This window comes from Microplitis mediator, chromosome 8, assembly GCF_029852145.1.
Source record: "Microplitis mediator isolate UGA2020A chromosome 8, iyMicMedi2.1, whole genome shotgun sequence".
Lineage (NCBI taxonomy): Eukaryota > Metazoa > Arthropoda > Insecta > Hymenoptera > Braconidae > Microplitis > Microplitis mediator.
In genome coordinates this window covers 3,966,148-3,982,300 of record NC_079976.1, presented here as the reverse complement: position 1 = coordinate 3,982,300, position 16,153 = coordinate 3,966,148, and the positions used below count along the sequence as shown (strand labels likewise).

Sequence of the window (16,153 nt, the reverse complement as noted above, 5' to 3'; positions counted from 1 at the left end):
CTTTAACACAGACCCGGTGGATAATAAATTTTTCCTTTCGTCCTTCCTCAGGTTCGTTACAATTATTCAAATTACGATAATAAAATTTTCTAGCGCTTGTTGTAATAACAGCAAGTACACGCCGCGAATGTATAATTAGATAATTATATTCAAATGTTACAGGGTAATGAAAATAAATAAAACCACCGAGTTGTATGGGATAATTTATATTTAGTTGGTTCGTAGAAAATGAAATATCAGTATTTATCACGAAATACAAGCGTTAACGGAAACTGGAAACTACATTTAAAATAAACTATTAACCAGCAATAAGAGCAGTAGCACTTTCCGGTTATCAATTAAAACTTTAAATGAAATAAAAATACCATAAACATTATTATTATACAAGTTTATGTAACGAAGAATGAGCAGCACATAATATAATACAAAAGCTTCCGTACTTAATATCGAAGCTGTTATAAATTTCAGGGCTAACGTAAAACAAAAATAGTTTAACAAAACCTGATCACGGTAATTATTACTATCATTACAGTAGAGTGGTTATCATTATCATTATCATTAAAGTCGTGATGATGGAGAAGAACCAGGGAAGAGTAGAGTAGAGTGGAAATAAGAAATCGATCTCTGGACTGATGGTCTCATCTCATCGGTCTCTCACACAAGACTCTTACAGAGGTCTCAGTAACTGAGTATAGCAGAGTAGAGGTCTCGGTGTTTGTTCGTCTGTAATTATAAAACCTCGACCGCTATATAGGCGTGACCTTGATTGCTCTCTCCTTCCTGATACGCCTCTCGATTCATTCCATTCTCTTTCATACTGTATTCCAGCTCGTTGTTCCCGTCGATGCTGATGCTGATGCTGATGTTAAAGTCGTACCCCTGCTGGTAATTTAAGTAATGTACACTGGCCATCACGCATTATGTTTAAACTTCATTGTTGCCCTTCGATAATAATTTTCAGCATGTAATATTACTATAGATTATTGCTATAACTCGGTGTAATAGCTGTCGAGGGTCCGAAACTGTAAATGAACCCATTAATCACCTTAATATTTTCACCAAACTGAGACACGTGGTACCCCCACGGCAAATATCAACCGCATTATTGGAAAACTCGTGCGTAAATAATTTACAGCCGAAAATTAACGTCGTCCAGATGGACAAATATGAGTAAACTTATTATTTTTGAATAATGACCCGCACATCGGGGTTCAATTTAACGACCGGTATTCAGTGCTCTGAATTTTTTCTCAACAAATCTATGGCTTGCTATAGTATACACACTACAGAACACGTATTTAATAAAAGTGAGACTTTAGTTGTAGATGTGCAAGTATTATATTGTTAAAAGGAACATAAGGGAGAAAGCCCCAAACAATTCGACAGGGTACGTCACGCTAAAATCGAGAAACTACGGCTACAAAAGCCACGACTGGGGCTAAGAGGAAAAGACTTGTAAAAGTGGAACCAAAAAAATTGTAATAAGAGGAATTTATTCAGTACTTGCCGGCATCGTAAGCCTCGCTACGAATCTCGGTTTCACTCTCCCCTTGTATATAAGACGTTTATATTTTTTAAAAATATATATATAAATGTCACACGAGTTCATGATGCGGATCAATTCTGTATCCTGACACAAGTTTTCTATTACAAGTTTTTTTTTTTTTTTTTTTTTCTATTAAACTTAATCTATATATTTATATGAATAGATATATTTTTATTCCCCATAAGCCCGTGAAATGGACAAGTACGGATGCGCACGTTTAATTGACACCTGGAATCAGGCTTACATGTGTTGTCTGTCCTAAATCCAAGTCGGATGGGCTGAAAAATGTCCGCACGAGGGAGGAAAATTTACGACCACAGCACCTGGCGGTATCAAAGATATATGTTGTATATATATATATATCTATGTCCGTATATACTAGGAAATTATAGACTAGTTGCGGTGTTTTTCACCCCCTTGAGACAATAACTGAACACAAATAGGGAACGTATGGGTTGTGATCTAACGCTCATTGCTGTTTAAAAATCCAAAGTCATCCGGGATGTGGAACGAATGGTTTTTTAGACAATAGACAATGGGACCAAGATGTGGTCGGGAGCTGAAAGCAAACCACCTGGACGAATTTTTAAGTCTGAGTTATTTTGTCTGTCGGTGCATAAACATAATAGGTTTAATCGATTATGAAAATATATATATATGTTCATATATATATGTCAAACTCTCTTGAAACTCGTTGATTTAAACTCGTGTGAATTTACTACTCTGTTTTATTAACAACCACACTCTCTCAATAACTCAACACTTGCGGACAGTTTGAGAACAAGCGTTAACCCTTTGAAAAAACAAGTTACCAAAATCTTTCCAGCCTTTTTTCGCATTGTTGAGTCAAAAAAAAATCTTTTAAATATATATAATATTCAATGGCATCAATGCATTGAAAAAACGCATACATTTGCCATTGACATTTATTAGTATATGTTATTTTTATTTTTGTGGAATAAAATTTATTTAAAAGTACGTTATTGGAGTAAAAAAAGCAAAATAATAACAATCGTAAAATATAAAACGACATTTTGATATTCAGGTCACTGCTGGTACAGTGACACATGTCAAAACACGTCAATGGTAACGAATACAACAATAAACTGCCATATTTCATATTATTAAATTTATATTCAAAGGTATAAAAATAATATGTACAACAACGTGTGGCTCAACATTTTTACAAGATTATAAAAATCAATAGTAATGTTGTGCATATGGTGGCACGAACGCACATATTGCTGTTGCCATTTTTTTTCTTTTCTTATTATTATTGTTATTATTAAAATATTATATAGATAAAGGACTAATAACTCTTTGACAAAAGGGCAACTAATTCAGCCACCTGGCGCCTGAGGAGGAGTATTCAGCAAAAAGCCACGATAAAATAATACTATTCAGTATGTATCGAGTTACACCCCCTTGATCCTTGTCAAAGCTGGTTTGAATGAAAACAACTAGATCGTGGTCATATCCTCATCAGCAGTCCGTATATCTATATAATAGAGTTACAGTATATACAAGTAGACGTACGTGGTACGCACAATACAATGGTGTAAAGATCGAAAGGGATAGAAGATAACTAACAAGAGAAGAAAGAGGTAGATCATCAAGATATGACAGGCGACGTGCCGCAAATGTTTCAATTCATCCCACGTCCTTGGCTATGAGGCCATGCGGCGGGAAACGTGTGCGGCACGTGCTTCCTGCTTTACATCCACCCTATCCACTGCACATACAGTACGCCCTGCACCCTATACTGGGAGAGATAAAACCCTCTTGAGGAGTACAACAATGACCAGCTGTCACTTTTACTATCCGTTCTGACAGATTCAACACAAACTCGCCCAATAAACTACTCCATAAATCCTCAGGAAGATGAAATAAATAACAATTATTTGTTATTTTTCATTTTGTTTTTGTCTATTCCTTCTTCCTCACACGAAGGCAGGATCAGGTCAAGATGAAGGAAAAGAAGAATAAGAGAGTGAAGGTGACGGTGGATTAATGAAGGTAGAAAAGTCGTACCCTAAGCCTAGTTAAAAATGAAGGGATCAGTACTTCGTGGGAGGACTACTCTTGAGTTGTTCTGCTGGTATGGCTCTCGAGACACGATGAAGACGTCTCGAGCTTGGTGGCAGCTCAAGGTCTCCCACTTCCCCTTCTACTCTAAAAAACTCACACAGCCCTCTCCATCGGCAAAAGAACACACTCACTCATTCTCACCACACAGCGAATCCGTATACTTGTGCCTTCTCGGGGCCTTTATTTGTCTTACTCTCGCCGGCGTGCTCGAGTTCGCGAGACCGAGACCAAGACAGAGACGGAGGCGGTGAACACACTCACGATCTACTATATAATACACGTACAAGTTTAAGAAAATAATAAGAAATAAAAAGTAATATTAAGGGAGAGAAGGGATAAGCCAACGGGCTTTTTGAAATAATAGGTTGCGCCTGCGCGCTCATTAACCTTTATACCCTGGCAGCTCCGCGAGTACCACCAATCTTCCTCACTCGCTGCGTGCTTTGGTCTCCGGTCTCAGTATCTACTGCAATACTCTACCAAGTCCTGATACTCAGACTTTATATTACATTATATTTATATATACATATATATTTATACTTGGTACTTAATTCTACATCGACGCACACCGTCTCGTCTTGGCTTACAATATCCTGTACTTTCTATCCTCGTTGCTATTGCCGTTGTTAGTAGACCTCTACGTCGTCAATGCAAGAGTTAAGGAAGAGATATCCTCCTTGCGATACCACTGCATTTTATATAAATACATTTATACACAAGTATGTAGATACTTACATGTACGTGTAGTACATAATATGCGCTCACGCGTGTTTGCTCTACCATTCAGATCACTCTCTCACGGGAAACCACCAGGGAGGTGTGCAGCTCTTTCCTCAGGGTACTTTTGACCTTTCAAATACCCATATAATTTCACCACGTACATTGTACCCTATGCACTACACACATACACAAAAGACATATCTTTTATTTTTTCCACACGTTATTCACTCATAAATTTTTTATTCTTTTTTATATTTATTTCCTCCATGTTGACAAAAGAAAAATTGTCGCCGGCAGATTGCTGGGGTCTTAACTAAAGATTTTAAACCAGGAGGTCAACGAAAGCCATCGGCACATCTTTATCGCTTGGGGTTACCACCCAGAAGAAGTGCCGATGGTTTACACGTCGAAAAGTTTCTAAAGGGCGACAAATATGTCCTAATGATCGCGCTGCGGGTCGTCCCGTTTTCTGGTTAATTTGACACGGCTGACAAACCAAAAGAAATCTTAATACTTTTGTCATATGATATTTTTTAAAAATTTATGTGTCAAGAACCCCTCCCAAGACACTAAATACTAAATTAACCTCGGCACATTTTCTCATATGACTCTATTATGTTCTACTAGCTTATCGATGACTAATAGACAGAGATTTCTTCAGACTTATCGAGAAAATATTCAAAATCCATAGAAACCCACAATATCGAGGGGTATTTTGAAACTTTTTTATAAAATTTTTTGTGTTAAATCCAACACAATTTAACTCGGCGGTGCATGTGTGCTTTGGAGCTCGTGAGAAAGGGAGAGAAAGCCGGAGGCCTGAACGACGTGTTTACGCTTTAAAACATCGTCTCGAGCGGTCTCGCCTTTGGGAGGATTATCCGCGTAGTATTTCGATGTTAAAGCTCTTTTTCTCCTTCTACTTCTTCTCCATCTTCTTTTCCTTTTACTCCTTCTTCTTTTTAAACTTCTTCGTCCTCTTCTTCCATTCCCGATCGTATCCGCTACCAAAATCCTTGACGAATCGTCGATTCCCGAGGATCGGCTCGCAGGTGGCGAGCGACCAGATCGCTCAATCAATCTCTCTAAAATAAATAATAAAAAAAAATTAAAGCCAACCAGACCATTGAGCCGGATTAAATCGTCGAATAATTATTTATTTTCATTATTTTTTTTTTCACTACTCAATAATTGATCTTTTCTAATAATAATGTATTATTATATATTAAGAAGTAGCTTTTCTTCACTCATCTCGCATCTCTCAATACGTCGTTAATCAATCGTACAACGAGCTCCCAACTCCATCAATATCTTCTCGTCACTTGGGTACTAACCTATTGACGTGTAATTGATTCTGCTAGTGATCGATATCCTCAACTCACTGACTTACCGATACATCTATCAACCCAATATCATTGATAAGTGTGACAGTTTAATCTAAAATATAATTAACTTAATTTCACATCTAGCTTGCGTGCCAGAGAAAACAATGCTCCGATAAAAAAAAAAAAAAAAGGTAAATAAATGAATATATAACAAGGGAAAGTATCCTTTCTTCTTTAGAATGAAGAAATAAATGAATAAATAAATTGCAAAGATCAGTATTCTGATGCATTAGGCAACTGTATAGTAAAGAGACAGAGGTAAAGTGTAAATGATTCGAAACGGTCGCGGAGAATTTGATCAACTCGACCGATCGGTCTGGTAGTACCTGCACTACTGTGTACGGTAGCAACCGGATATCGTTGAACCACAGCAACATATTGCAATGCCACAAATAAAAGGCCCGACCAACGAATACAAGACTCTGAAATCACAGAGCACATATGTATATGTATATATGTATAAACACATATAATATAAGCAAATGAAAAAAAAACGCGCGGTGTTTGGTCGGCATAGGCACACAATATCGAGTTTGAGAGTTGAGTTGGTGGTAGTCTCCCTCGATAGCGAACCTTCTTCCCTTTCTCCGGTCCGAACGCGGGCTGACAGGCCTCGAGGACCCTGGGACAGATTTATCACCCTGACTCGACGAGCCAGATATCATCTCGCCTTCGCGCACTCTTCGTCGCTCCTCTTTCCTCACCACACTGTACTCTGCCGCCCGGCGTTTATCCCTCTCGGCCCCTCGTACCCAACAGCCGACAGCTCATCTATTTATGCGCCATTTATTTCCTTTGTCTTGGGCTCTCTTTTTCTCAGAGTAGGTGGAATATTTTAAATATCTGCATACCGATCTCTATATTCTCTATTATATACTATAGTTTTTTTTTTTTTTTTTTTTTTACTTTCAAAACGAGCCCAATTCTGCCTTCCTCAAATAATATATTCTAGAACCCATAAATAAATTTATTACTTGAGATTTTTCACTCGTAAAAAATGACGGGTTGTTTACAAATAATTATAAAAAAAAAAAAAAGAAATATTTTATTTACGTAGGACAGTAAAAAAGAGATGTCACGAGTTTAGTCATTGTCATGTAATATAATATATTTTTAAATATATATATATATATTTTCATCACATATCGCCTTTCTATTTAAATTTCTGGCTATAAAAGTGAATAGTTGACAGTAAACACTTAAAAAAAAGGTAGAAAGGCTGAAAAAAAAATGTTCCAAGGGCCCGAGCAGGGGACGGAAGAGGGAAAAGGGACAAGTATTGATGTGTCGCAAAGAATGGTCACCGTTCGATTGAATTCCGCCATTGTTGTCCCTCAAACGTCCGATTGTCCGCATTTCTATGGGGTCATTAGAGCCGCAGGGATCAACCTGTCGGTGGAGTTGACACGCGGAGATTGAGATCCGAGGTGGAGTGAAGCGACCGAGACACCGGCGTCGCGCACTCTCTGCATAATGCCCGAGTTTTCCTTCCTCTTCAGCCGGTTCTCCATACTAAGGACGTATAAGTGGACAGAATTTAATGGAAGCAGATCATGGGAGCAAGTGGTGCATGATAATCCCGCGGCAATAGTATTATTTATAATAAAGTGTCTCTTTAATTTTCACCATAGCAAAAAAACGCTAAATATCACTCTTGATCCTTCGCTCGGCTGTATATTATCTATACAGGTTTTATTTATATTTACATTTAATAGTACACTGCAAGTATATATTTGTGATGCATATGCAGCAACAGCATTAGCATCAGCTCCAACATCAGCATCAGCATCAACATCAACATCAAGGAAAAGTTTAAATAAAAAGAGGGTATCGGTCACGCGAGAAGTGTATATATATGTATATAGATATTGTGTACTGCCGATGGCGATGGCGAAAAGAACAACAAAACTCTTAAGACTCTGGAGGAATAAGTAGAACGAGAAGAGCGATGACATGCTCCATGTAATGGAGTAGAGGAATAGAGTAGACAGTAAAGAAGAACGAGAATGGAAAGAGATGATAGAATGAAAGAATATAAACGGATATATAGATATATATATCTGTAGGATAAATATAAAGGAAAGGAAGGGGAAAAAGGTAGATCGCGGATTGAGTCATTATACTTGAGAGGTAAAAGAAGAGAGACCACAGGCCTCGTTCGATGCGGCTTAACATCGGACTTACTCCGAGTACGTTTATACTCTCGTGAAAGGAAATTTAACTCTCAGTTCGGCGGTCAATGGTTTACGTCTTGTTACAATTCACTTAACTAAATTATTTATTTATTTATTTAAACAAACTAAATACAATAAATTATATTTAATTATTTGATAATGACAACATATGAGAAAACGTTAACGAGCATCAGATGACTGAATTTATAAGAATAATAAATTTTCGAAATCCGTCACTATATCACTGATAGTTAAATTATTTTTGGTGTTAATAAGAATTATAAGGATTTATTTTTTATACATTTTATCTCTGTGTTTTGGGTATAAAGAGTCTAATGAAGACATTAAAAATAAATAAAGTTTTTTTTTTTTAATGGAAAAGATAAAGTAATACGGTTAGATTATTTAACTTTTTTTTACCTTTACTTTGAGTATAAAGGTGGATAGATATAATGTATTTAAAACGGTCTACCGACCGCGCGGCTAGTTAAAAAAAAATATGAGAATAGAATGAGAAAGAAGAGATGCCGATAGATGGATAGTCGTAGCTCTCCGGGCGTTCGGGAATGCTTGACGAGTTAATTTTTTATTTTTTTGTTTTTTGTTTCCCTCGGGCCTCGATCTTCGCAGAAACCCTGTGCCCTGTTGCTGGCGATCTTGAGTGTGTGGTGTGCGTTCTGCTGGATGGCTAAAGTACATGGAGAGATGGCGAAAGAGATATTAATGGAAACGTACACCTGCTAACCTTTTCGAAAATGGTAAAATTAAAGTCGGCGTTTGTTTCTCAAAAATCTATACAACGTATATGTATATGTGGATGTATATATATAGATGTAAGTCCGTCGACGACTAGGATGAAGACGACGAGCTTGCAGAGCAAAAAAAACGGGATGGAGAATGGAGGAACGAGAGAAGCGAAGAATCGTTAGCAAAACTAGCCGCAGGTGCCAGAGAACTCTGAGAGTCATTATTCCCTCGGGCTTATTCTTCTTTCTGTTGATCGAGTGTAGAGAATATCTCGTTGATTCCAACACTACTCAATTTAAAGATACTTGATGACTTTATTATCGGGCAATGTCATCCAGCCAATCAACCCATGACCCAATTATTTTTATTGCCCGAGATATAATCAACTTTATATACTTACTTTTATTATCCTTTATTACTTCAAAATAATTATTTATTTTATTTATCGTGCACTTTAGACGGTCATTTTTATTATGCTCTACTCGTTTTTTTACTCACATTCACTTTATATGTCTTCAATTATTTTACTACAAAAATTTGATGATATATCACTCATATTACAATATGTCAGACAATCTGGCTTGTCAGAGGAACATTGCTCGCTCAAAAAATTATATTTATACATGAATAATTTTTTTTCTACTCGTGATCAGTAGACGGTCGAAAATTTAAAGATGACTAATTTTACTGCAAAAATAAAATTCTACGTAAATTTTTAAAAAGATCCGAATAATTTTCGGTCAATTTAACTTGACATCAACGAATCAATTCGATTTTTAAGTTTAATAAAAACTTTTCAACTCAAAAAATTTGTACCTGAAAATCAAAAAAATGTTTTTTGCAAAATCTACTGGATCTAGATTTGCAGCCGGCCCCACTTACCCCTCAAGTCATTTTTAAGCAGTAGAATTTCATAAAATTTTTCATTTCCGTTGCGCGAAAAACATTCCGGTCTTCAGGTAAATCAAAAAATGAATATCTCATTTAAATTTGAAACTATATATCAATTAAAATAAATTAATTATTTTAAATTAATATTTAATTTACTCATAATTATATTTAACATGAGAAATCTTAATTATCGCTGCTTTCATCTCATTTTATCTTAAAAAAATTTCAACTTCATTAGTGTTCTTTACATAAAACTGTACTTGTTACAGCATATTAGCGTAGTATATAAATAGTTTATGAAGTTTAAAGTCGGTGAATAAGTGAAAAAATTTTAAGTGAGAGTAGAGCACTCAACGCTTCGCTTTGAGGTTCGTAACACCCATAATATTTGATGAATCGATTTAATTTCTCTTGCATCAGCTTAAAATTTCCACCGGGTCCCTCATTAAAAATCATTATTAAAATCCTTATCATCGAATTTTAATTAATAAATCAGCAAAAAATTTAAAAAATGACCTCAAGTATTTAAAATAATTTTTTATCTTCCCATAATTCAACTTTATAAAGCGTAAATTAATAATAATTTATGACCTGTGATTGTCATATTTTAAATTAAAATGTAATTTAAAAAAGTGTTTTTATTTTTTTTTTTAATTTTAATTGATATTTTTATTACAAGCCTTTGAGGAGTGTACTTTAAGCTGAGTAAAATTTTTTTTAATCTTCTCCTTGAGAAAATTTTCACTCGCTCAGCCGTCTTTGTGATGTATATTTTTTATTTTTCCTTTCATTGGCAACGAGTTCGACAGTGTCGAGAGAAGCTTATGCTTGTGAGTAGAGTGAGTGGGCCTGTGTTGGCTGGCTGGTTGCAGCAGCAACATAACATAGCATAGTACGGGCCCGTCCACGCGAATTCAATGTCCATGCAAAGCAAACGGCGGCCGGTACGGCTGTCAATTATCCATTATATACGGCCTGGACTGCTCAAACCCATCCTTTTAACGACCCCTCAAACCCGTACGCCCGAATCGCGAGTAGTATAGACGCTAAGGCTGCCGAGCTGAGTAAAAGACAGCAGGGCGAATGAGATGAGAGAAGACTCTCATCTGGTTGCTGATGCTGCTGCTAAAGCAACTGAAGGATAGGGTTAAGGTGAACCAACCGAGACAGCCGAAAAGGAATAAACGTTGATGTTGAATCGAGTTTGGTCAACATGCTGCTCTACTCTCTCACTCCTTTCAGTCTCTTATTCTTTCTTACTGACCAGAACACACACAATATATATATACTACAACAGTATACAAAATACTCACCGCAAAATCTTTTTGACTAAGACGTAAAGACAAAATTTTTTAACAACTAAAAATGGCTGCTGGTAATTTTATGGGGGGCGGGATCGGTATTTAATTTTAAAAATATTTGAATTTGAATTTGAATTTAAATAAATAAATAAAAGATTTTTAGTTTATTTTATATTAAATCTTGTGAAATAAAAAAGTAAAATAAAATAAAAAGGTGGTCGTGAATTGACTGGTGGTTATAATGTCAGGCCGTTATTCTTCGGGGAATAATTCGGACTGTTCGACATGAAGTCAAGGATGATGATAGGCTGGATCACACAGGGTAAAAAGACGAGTGAACTTGAGAAGGAAGAAGAATAAGAATAAGAATAAGAAAAAGAAGATGGTATATATGAAGGTTTAAGCAGGTAGTGAAGTAGGACCGAGTGAAAATAAAGGATAAAAGTCAAGGTATCGGATGCGCGAATGTCTGAGGGCCTCGTAAACGCCAACACGTAATAATTATAACGACTGGCGAGTGTAGAAAGAGTGGCGACTACCCTACGGGATAACGACGAGGGTAAGTGGCCACGAGAAACGAGTACCTGGAGGAGGAAGACCGCGAGAAGCCTCTCGTTATATCTCATCGACTAGACGTTGCAAATCAAAGAGTCCTTTGGCCTCAACGTCCTTACAAATTTTAAACACGGCTCTTTTATTTACCCTCGGGACTCGCGCAACACTAAATAAAATAAAATAAACAGACGGATAAACGTAAACGCGAGCTTAAATGTTAGCGCAGCATAATAAAATAAAATATTTAAAAACCAAAGGCTTAACTCACTCACCAGGTCAACTCGTTTGTGTTTAGTGTGTTTCAAGACCCGTCAAAATGCTTCACCAACACGGAAAATTTATTTGTGTAATTTAACGTCACTCATGTGTGTCAAAATATTTCTTCTCAACTGTTTCTTTTATGCGAACAATTGAATATTTAAAATACTCTGCGCCCATCATATCTATATACTATATACATATATATAGTATACAAGTATGTGGATATATTTAAGCACTTAAACAGTTCGGCTAAAACTTATGGCGTAACTGACACTAGTGATCGTTAATCGAATCCCCGCGGAGGCTTTTATTCGAGTGAATTAAAGTCCGAGGACATGGAAAAATGACACTACTCTTACTCTGTAGTGTGATATCGAATGTAACATTATCAAAATTGCAAAGTCACGGGCACGAGGAAGAGAAAACTCTGGATATAGGAGGTGACGGCAACAACAGGGCCTTAATTACGCTGATATCATGGTAATTAAGCTGGTCAATGCCACCTATTGTAAGATTCACTCTGTGAATATCTCTGATGTTGAGTCCTTTCTTAAAATTTTTTACTCGGCCTCGTTTTGCTCCCAAGGCGCCTGGACCGATCTCACAAAAGATCGTCAAGTTAACGGATAGGATACCTAGAGCTAAGTGTACTGAGAAAAAAATGATACTTGGCTTGTAAATAACTCGCCAGTCACCAAATAAACTTTTGTCTGTCCAAGTATTAGTACATAAACACTGACGGCTGGACAATTTAAATACATTATCGTCACATCAAATCTCCAGTGACTGTCACGATAATTAACAATTTTTTTTTTTTCTAAACCCAATAGATTGAGTGCTCAATTCGCAATTAAATATCCTTTTAATCTTACAGTACAGACTTCAAAGGCCTTTGGCATGGAGTGAACAAAATAAATACTTAAAATTTTTAAAACGACTTCATTAAATTAACTTAATTACAAAGGCTACTATTGTTAACGTTACATTATAAGTACAATGATATCCTTAATAGTCAACACGCTTTTATTCTCAAACATAATATTAGTCATCAGTACTTTCTCATGCTCATAATAGTGGATCGTCCAAGAGAGCAAGTGGGGTAAAAGAGGAGTTTAAGTGAAGCTAAGCCAAAGCCAAAGCCAAAGCCAAAGCTAAAGAACAAGAAGAAGACGAAGAATTTCGCTTAATATTTACTCAAGTAAAGCTACACACACCACACAAGAAACCATTAAAACCCGCTAAGATGCCAAGATTACGAAAGTTTTAGTTGCGTGGGAGACTATTTGTTTAAGATGTACAACTTTTATTCCTTCGGATGGGATATTATAGTGTGTGGCTGTGTTTTGTTTGTCGTTTTAGTTAGAGCTTCTACTTTTTGTCTTAGAGAACATCGTTTCACTTTACCAAACAACCTATTCAAGCTATAAAACTATAAAATATAAAATAATAATAAATACATAATATTTTTTACGGTCGGTCCAGTCCAGTCAGTCGGCTAAAAAAACAGCTCTCCCTTCTTGATGATGATGATAATCTTTTCTGTTTGCCTACACTATTTTCCTCAAGTTATACAAGACAGATATGCCACCAGAAAGGCACGGGCCTTTGACCTCCTATCTCAGCTCCATTAGGCGCATTTGTTTGTTCAGGACCGGATGCCATCAGAAGAGAAGATGGAGCAAGAAGCTCAAAAAAAATTGTTTGACTTTTAAAGTCACTGGGACTTTTCAAATAACTTTCGTCATTCATCCCCTCATACTCTGTCTCCTTCATATGTTTATTGAAACATTTGCGTGCATCTATAGTGCTTCTAAAATACCCTGTAGTATTGTACAGCATTTATATTTATTTAAACAAACAACATTGGCAAGCTGCAACGGCTTAAAAATTAAATACATCTGTATTTTTCTTTATGTTTATATACAAATAAAAGATAATATATATGTCTTTTATGTCTTTTGTAGATTTTACCTCCAAACTGTAAGCTTTCATCGACTAATAACAACTTGACATGATGGCTAACATATAGAATCTTTAACATGTTACAGATGACAGTGGCAAGCACGTCAACGCCAAGCCCACCAGTTAGTCCCAGCGCCAATGACATGGACTGGTTTGCCGGAGTCGCTGAAGAAGAGTTACTCTATTACACAAATAATGACGTCGATTCACTGTGGGCTGTGATAGGAAGTTTTGTTCCACCGCCTCCTAGACCACCGTTTCTTCCTGAAGAACGGATTGCTACCGATGGACTTACCACCTGCGATTTGTGTACCTGGGCATTGAGAAATGACAGGCATTCCTCTTTTTCTCTCGATGGTACTCTCGGTAAGTTCAATTATGTCCTTTACTCACTACATATTACCGACAGTAAAACAACCGGAAATAATCAATCTACTTCTTTATAAAATATATATCAGAAGTTTTCTGTCTTTTAAAACCAATAAATTTTATAGGAATACAAAATTCAAATATTATTTTATTAAAAAATTTATGTACCTGAAGATCGAAAGGTTTTTTGCTCAACGGAAATAAAAAATTGGAAAGTAAAAAATCGGCTGGATGACTAGATTTCTGAAATGTTTCGCATTTGAATGCTGGTATGTCAGCCAAAAATCTTAGACCACCTTCAATCTCCGGAACTACTCCTCAAGCAGTCAAATTACATAACTTTCGATCTTCAGTTACATAAAAATTTGAAAATTTGAATTTTACGAAAATTCATGTAAATTTTTTACACTGGAAAAAGTATTCAAAAATTTTTGCAGTCTAAAATTTTCTTCAAAATTAAAAAAAAAAAAACTTTCACAATTTCAAAGGCACCGGTACCTACACCATATATTAAATACCGTTATTATTTAAATTTGAAAGATTATTAATCTTTTTTTAATTAAATTCTCACGAAAAATTCATTAATATTAAAAGACCTTAAAAAAATTTCCATTTATTTTCGTTAATAATAAAACACCTTAGCATCACAATATTTTAAAAATACCTTGGTGTTAAAAGTCATACTGACATCGAGGTAATTACAGTGGAAACCACATTGTCTTTAATGTCTTCATCAATCTTGTCTTTAATATCTTTTACTAATAATAATAATAACAACAAAAATAATAATAACAAATAAACGGTGGGCGGGAAGGAGACAGCCGGCTCCGACTTTAAGTAGCTACAAAGAAAATTATAAATCAAAATGTGTTTAGATAGCAATCATGAATAAATACCTAAATAGTAATTATAATTGTCTTGATAACATATTATAATACTAACATATGCATAGACATAGACATAGATATAGTCGTAGATATGGATATCGTTATGGATATGGATAACGATACCCTATTATATGAAACAGGCGGTTTATACACAGAAGGATTGACGAGTGGGGTGCAACATCCGGTGTATCAGCCAATGAACAAACGTGCAAGCAGCATGGCCGGCGATCCGAAATACGCTGGCAAGGGTTTCCGTTTGTTCGCAGCCCCTCCCTGGCTTTTTTACCTCACGCCTTCTTTACTTCTTTATATACATCTACATCTATACTACCTTTCCGTTTTGCATCAGAGCATTACACTACTATACACTACACACGTAAATCCGTGCATGTAAAAAAAAAAATAAACTACTTCACCGCAACCACTTTTCAATGCATCTGTTCATCTCGCATCTCGTGGTAACGCCAAAATGGCGAAATGTCCTCGCAGGGTATTTATTTTTTTTTTTTAAATTATTGTTATTAGTATTATTATTATAGGTATATATTAAGTATATATATATATATATATTTTAAAGCTCCGCAAATGAAGTCTTCGTGTCATAAATAAGAAAATTGCTGATTGCTGATGAAATAAAACGCAGGTTGAAGAATAAAATAAATTTTAAAAAATATATATATATATAAGAAACGAGACGATGGGAGTATAGGGTTGATGTTGATGTTGTAGATCCTCGAGGCGAGAACGTAGCAATCATCGCGTCACTTCTCACTCGCTCTTACCAGAATAATTACGCGATCACACCTCGTATACTTTTGAGCGCCTTCTCATCTCGGCAAACTGTGTAAGAGAAACACATACGAGTGTCCATGAGAATAAACCCGATGAGATATTAAGGGGGAAGGAAATGTGTGTTGTAGAAAAGCTGCTGCAGATATTGCTGTTTAACGGGATCATAATCTTTGGAGGATCAACTCTAGACTCTGATTATACTCCTTCTTGATAGCTCAGAAAAAAATATAATAAAGTAAATAACAATAATAAGTTACCAGCAACAAACAAATTAAAAATAATAATATAAAAAGACGAGTTATTTTTTATCGTTTTAACGAATTTCGACGAATTGGTAACAAAAAAAAGGACAAGTGTTGTTGGTTGGTATCAAAACGCGAGAAAAAATTTGCTCTCGTGTCTCACATCTTATCTGAGATTTGCCGAAGCTTGTATATCGTTACAGAACACACACTCCAGGCGAGGGCTAAAAAAT

General features: G+C 35.9%; 1 protein-coding gene across 3 annotated transcripts in view; it reads left to right on the top strand.

The window, feature by feature from the left end:
- LOC130672776 (TSC22 domain family protein 1) overlaps window positions 1-16,153 on the top strand; it is a 67,561-nt gene that overhangs the window by 38,759 nt on the left and 12,649 nt on the right. For all 3 annotated transcript variants that reach the window (XM_057477499.1, XM_057477498.1, XM_057477500.1), the window contains one exon: window positions 13,717-13,996. In XM_057477499.1, coding sequence (XP_057333482.1) covers window positions 13,717-13,996 — 280 coding nt within the window. The remainder of the gene's footprint in view (window positions 1-13,716; window positions 13,997-16,153) is intronic.